Source organism: Chinchilla lanigera, unplaced genomic scaffold, assembly GCF_000276665.1.
Source record: "Chinchilla lanigera isolate Chin_1 unplaced genomic scaffold, ChiLan1.0 scaffold00203, whole genome shotgun sequence".
NCBI lineage: Eukaryota > Metazoa > Chordata > Mammalia > Rodentia > Chinchillidae > Chinchilla > Chinchilla lanigera.
Window position 1 is genome coordinate 328238 of NW_004955604.1, and position 6090 is coordinate 334327.

The 6090-nt window shown below is 59.6% G+C and overlaps 1 protein-coding gene across 1 annotated transcript in view; it reads left to right on the forward strand.

Annotated features, from left to right (window-relative positions):
- The window catches only part of Nlrp12 (NLR family, pyrin domain containing 12), a gene marked incomplete at its 5' end in the record, with an annotated part of 13065 nt that extends 10251 nt beyond the window's left edge, over positions 1-2814 (forward strand). The window contains 3 exon segments of the mRNA XM_013510095.1: positions 413-580; positions 1511-1681; positions 2513-2814. Coding sequence (XP_013365549.1) covers positions 413-580; positions 1511-1681; positions 2513-2600 — 427 coding nt within the window.
- Positions 2815-6090: the final 3276 nt, after the last annotated feature.

Genomic DNA, 6090 nt, shown 5'->3' on the forward strand with positions numbered 1-6090 from the left:
TTTTGAGACAGGATCTCACTGTGTAGTTCAGGCTGGCCTTGAACTCACTGAGATCCTCCTGCCTCAGCCTCCTCAGTGCTGGGATGACTGGGTGCTGAGAGTTGCATTCTGTGTCTTGCCGGTTCCTGTGTTCGGGTCCTAAGCCCTGTCCCTTGGCGTGTGCCCTTTTGGAAACAGTCTGCTTCAGTGGCCTCGGGCTGCGGTGATGAAGCACCCCACGGGGCACTCAGCTGGCAGAGATTCACCCTCTACCCGCGGGTCTCGCTAGTTCAGGAAGCTGACCGGGCTGGGCTTGAGCTCACAGCCCTCCTGCCTCAGCCCCCTGCGCGCTGGGATGGCCTGTGAGCCCCACCTCGCTCTTCCCCCCTCACCCCGCTGTGCTGTGGAAGTCGGCAGCCCCCCTCTCCTGCAGGCTGGGCATCTGCCGCCTGGGCCCGGCCGCCTGCGCCGCGCTGTCCTGCGTGCTCCAGGCCGGGCGCCTCGGGGAGCTGGACCTCAGCTTCAACGACCTGGGTGACGCGGGCGCCGCGCTGCTGGGGGAGGGGCTGCGGCACCCCGCCAGCCGGCTGCGCAAGCTGTGGTGAGTGGGCCGGGCCGGCGCCTCCTGGCTCGGGCGTGGGGGGGACAGGAAACGTCTGGGGGGGGGGACATGGACAGCAAGGGTCTGGTGACCGGCTGTGTGCTGCTCTGAGCCCACCTCTGTAACAGTGCTTCTCCCCTTGAAGCTGGCGCTTGGGTACGTGTACAGCTTTTCACTCACTTTATTTTTATTTTTTTTATTTTTCGTCTTTTTGAGACAGGGTCTTCCTGTGCAGTTCAGGCTTCGCTTGAGCCCACTTCATAGCTCAGGCTGGCCTCGAACTCACAACGATCTTCCTGCCTCAGCCTCCCGAGTGCTGGGATTATAGGTGTGCCTGGCTTTGGTTGTTGTTTTTTGAAACAGGACTTCACTGTGTAGCCCAGGCTGGCCTTGAACTCATGGTAATCCTCCTGCCTCAGCTTCCCAAATGTTGGGATTACGGGCCTGCACCACCATGCCCGAAGGCTTTAATTTATTATGGTTATGTTTTTTCTTGTTTGACTTTTTTTTTTTGGTACTGGGAATTGAACTCAGGACCTTGCACTTGCCAGGCAGGCGCTTATGCCACTGAGCTGTATCCCTGGCTGCTTTTGTCTTTGAGACCCGGTTTTGCTACACAGTTGAGGCTGGCTTTGAACTCAAAGAGTGATGCTCCTGCCTCAGCCTCCCAGTGCTGGGGTTACAGGCGTGGGCCACCGCACCCGGCGTACATTTTGGTTATTGGAGACAGGATCTCTCTGTGTAGCCCAAGCTGGCCTTAAACTCACCAGGTGCAGGAATCAGATAGGCACCACTAGGCTGACTTTAAGTGTGTTTAAATACTTTTCGTGACCAACTGGGCTTTGCCCTGGCTGGGCCCCCACCTCCCTCTTCTAGGGGTCCCCTAAGCACCGCACTGATCCCAGGCTCCCCTGTCCCCGCCCTGCGCAGGCTGGACAGCTGCAGCCTCACAGCTGGGGCCTGCGAGGACCTCTATCACGTGCTGGGCAGCAGCCCCGCCCTGACCGAGCTCTACCTGACCAACAACGCCCTGGGGGACCTGGGTGTGCGGCTGCTGTGCAGGAGGCTGAGGCAGGCCAGCTGCAGGCTACGTGTGCTCTGGTGAGAGGTTCTGGCTGCTGGGGTAGGGAGCCCGGGCTTGCAGTGGGGGCCGGGGGTGCACACGCCTGAGCCCACACCCTGAGGACGAAGAACCCCCAAAACAAGGACACTGCACCCACCCACTCCCACATGGCTTCACTTTTGGTTTTCACTACCTAGTCTGAACTGGCCTCTGTCTCAGGGAGGTCCTCTTGCCTCAGCCTCCAAAGTGTTGTCCTAGGCCTGCAAGGCCACCATGGTAATTCTATTACTACCAACCTAGTGACGTTTGCAAACCTGCTCTACACCTCCTCTCACCTTGTGTCCTGATCCTGACATGACTTCATTAGCTTAGGGATTTGAAGTGGAGGGTGATACCTGAGTGCCTGGACCAAGACCTGGAACCCAAGCACTCTGGAGGCAGAGGCAGGAGGATCACAGATGTGACCACAAAGCTGAGCAATGGGAATCCAGCAAGTAATCAAAATTTTAAATTAAAACTCAGCTCAAAGATCCTGGGTTCAGGGCTGGGGATTTGCTAAACTCGAGGTCCTGAGCTTGAGGATTCCAAAGTGATTGCGGGTATCGAATTAAAGAGGCGGGGTTTGAGCCGGTAATGGTGGCTCACGCCTGAAACCCCACTCAGGAGGCTGAGGCAGGAAGATCATTGCGAGTTTGAGGCCTGGCTGGGTTAAAGAGTGAGCTCAGACTCAGCCTGAAAGGCACTGGGAGACACTGTCTAAAAAAAAGGTACAAAGATCTGCTGTTTAAACCCCAGTAACAATTGACACTCAAGGGGCTCTAGGTTACACAGGCCGCGTGCCCTGCCCACAGCCAATATTTTTCCCCCAGGTTGTTCGGGATGGAGCTGAGCAAATCCACACACAGGAGGCTGGCCGCACTGCGGGCTGGGAAGCCCTCCCTGGACCTGGGCTGCTGAGAGCCCCAGAAGAGGCTGCCGCGCCTCACCCCCAGCCGGGAGGCCGATCCCGGGGAGACCTGTGGGGCCCACCCACCAGACCTTGGGGCCTGTGTGTGGATGCCCAGTCAGGAGGATCCCCAGGAATCCCAGCCCAGCGGGCCTACACGGTTTGGTGAAAGGCCAGCCTCAAGAGTGTAACAAAAAATACGCCTAAAAATTCTCGCTCGGTTGCTACCGCCCCCGTAAAGTTCGGTGTGCTCAGGAGCCCAGAAAGTTCCCAGAGTCGAGGGAGCCTCCCCATCACAGCCATGTTCGGCGCCCCCAGACCCAGGCGGACTAGCTGTTCTGTGAAACTCCGGGGGACCTGCCCACCGGGGGGGGAGGGGGAGCAAGGCCGTGCACCATGCACAGCCCCTCGGGGTACCCCGCCCCCACAGGGCCGAGCCCGGGACGCACCCACACTTAGACCAGAGGCAGCGAGAAAAGTCGCATTCCACCGCTTTATTAACGCAGTCAGAACCAGGCCGCCCGCCCCGCCCAACGGCCCCTCGTCCGGGCCCGGCCCGGGCTGCCGTGGCCCGCTGTGGTCCGACGCCGCGTCTTCCTCACACAGCGAACCGCAAAAAGGAAGCACTTCCCACACGCACACGGGCAGCGCCTCCCTTTTGCGGGCCGCGGTCTGAGGTTCGCACTGCAGAGATCCGCTGGGGAGGCCGAGGCAGGAGAGGCCAGGCTGGGGTTTCCGACGCCCTCACAAAGCAAGAGGGTCGTCCCTGGAAAGGTGCGGCTTTGTCGGGCTGTTCAGCCCGAGGAGGCCGCGTCGCGCAGGTGGAGGCCGCACAGTCCACCGGGCGGGTAGTGGCCACAGGCGTGCTTACTCTAAGGGACCTCACCTCGGCAGGACTCACAAGCGGCGGGATCAAAGCGCTGGGTCCCAGCACCTGAGAGCACTGTTTCCTGTATCCTAAACACCCTCCCGCCTCAGCCTCCCCGGACGGGCGGCGCCCCTGGCCGGATCGCAGCGGTGCCGGCCGGAGACCCTCGAATGCCGTAGCACTGTGCTGGCCGCAGAGTGCTACCGCATTTGAGGGCCCCCGGGCGGCAGTTGGGGGCGGCGGGGACCCCAGCCCGACGGATCGCTGCGGGGCGCTGCCCGGCCGGCGGCACTCGGAACCCGGCGGCACTTTCTGTCCATAGCACAAAGTGCCCCCACGGTTTGAGTGGCGCAGGCGGGGTGGGGGGACCCGGGCCAGTGCGGGCCGGCCCGGGCTGGTCCAGGACGGAGGAGCGTCGTCAGGGGGCCGGGGATGGGTCGGTCAGGGCGGCGCCAGCCTCTTGGGGGTTTGCGATGACTCCGGGGCGGAGAGCCTGGGTCGAGGTCAGCGATGGGACGGAGCGGCGCGGAGCAGAGCAGAGAAGAACACGAGCGAAGGTCCGGAGGTGGAGACGGATCCCAGGCCTCAGCGGCTGCTGCTCTTATAGACCGCCCGACGAGGGGACAGGGACCCTCCTCCGCCCCCACCCCAACCCCACCCCACCCCTCTGGGTCTCCCTCCTCCCCAGGCCCTGCAGCGCCTCCCTGATCCTTTCAAAGAGCTTTAATCCCCTGCACGAGGAAAAGGATTTTTGGCTTGGGTGTGGTGACGCTCAGGAGGCTGAGACAGGACTATCTTATCAACTCAAGGCCACCCTAGGCTACCTGCTGAGTTTAAGATCGTGTGTGGCCTGGCGCAGTGGCGGGAGCCCGTAATCCCTGAGTGGGGAGGCTGAGGCAGGAGGATTTGAGCACTTTGGATGCCAGCCTTGGTTACACAGAGAGACCCTGTCTCAAAAATCAAGAGAACAGAACAAGAAACCACTATAACAATTATAATTTGCCTTGATTCCTGCGTAGTGGAACACAGAGTGCAGGGCCTTTAAGGAAGGAATTCCAAGCCCGGCGTGGTGGCGCACGCCTGTAGTCCCAGCACTCGGGAGGCTGAGGCAGGAGGATTGTTAGGAGTTCGAGGCCAGCCTGGGCTACAAAGTGAGCTCAAGGGCAACCTGAACTGCACAGCAAGACCATGTCTTAAAAAGACAAACAAACAAAAAAAAAGAAAAAAGAAAAGAAATTCCAAGGCCGGGCGTGATGGCGCATGCCCGTTGTCCCAGCATAGAGGAGGCTGAGGCAGGAAGATCGGTGCAAATTCAAGGCCAGCCTGAACTACATAACGAGTCCCTGTTTCAAAAACAAACACAGGAAAAAAAAAACAAAACAAAACAGAAAAACAAACAAAAACAACCAGACACAGGCCTGGTATTTTAGCTCAGCAGCACAGTGCCTGCCTGGCAAGCATGAGGTTGTGAGTTTGATTCCCAGTACAAAAAAAAAAAAAAAAAAACAGCACAAGAAAGGCAAGAAATTCCCATCACCTGGCACTGCAGTCATTCATCTGACTGAGATCTAAATGCACTTTACTTCCTGATTACGGAGCAAACCGGCCCCCAGGCCCTCTGTGATTTCCTGGAGCTGGAGAGGAAAAGTCCAGCGCGGGGCTGCAGGGCGCAGTGGCACACAGGCCTGGAACCCCGCGGCTCCGGGGGCCGAGGCGGGAGCGCTGCCAGGCCTGGGCTATTTGGGGAGACTGCCTCGGGATCTTAGGAAAGGGGTTAGGGAGCGAGGCCTCGAGGTGCACGCCCGTCCTCCCAGCCCGGTCGCCCGTGCAAGAGAATCGATGCAGGTGTGAGTCCATTCTGGGTTTCATGGAGGGCTCCAGCCCAGCCTGGAGTGCATAGGGAGACCCCGTGTCCTCAGGTGACCCCCAACGGTCACAAGCCGGGGATCCCGGTCCAAAGCCTCCGCGGGCAGCGCAGGAGAGCGCCAGGCGCGGGAAAGCTGGGGGAGCAGGGCGGGGAGCCCTGGGCTGCGCGGGGAGCCCCTCTCCCCTTGGGACTTCTCTTGCCCTTTTCTCTGGGGGAGAGGTTTCTAGCTTGCAACATGAGCCTGGCCGGGCGAGAGGGGCAAGTGTGTGACCCCGGGAAGCCAGGGCTAATTGGTGAGGTGGGGAGACCCTGTCCCCAAAGAAACAGGGAGTAGAAAGGTCTGGGCATGCCGCTGAGCGCAGGCCCTGGGTTCCATTCCCAACAGCAGCAAATAAGGGCGGAAATTTTAACATGTTTGGACCTCGGGCCTTGCGGTCCTCCGCAAAGGTGCTGGGTCTGAGCTCCGGCCTGTGTCCTCACGTTTCTGTAATTTCCCTTCCCTCCTCATGAGTATTTTATTTATTTATTTATTTAGTCTTTCTGAGACAGGGTCTCGCTATGCAGTTCAGGCCGGCCTTGAGTTCACTATGTAGCCCAGGCTGGTCTCGAACTCACGATCCTCCTGCCTCAGCCTCCCGAGTACTGGGATTACAGGGATGCGGCACGCCTGGCTTCAGTGTTTTAAACAGCAATTTTGGTGGAAGAAGGGGACCATTTTCTCCTCCTGCTCCTAAAACTGCACATTCTCCTTTGACCTTGAGGCCGG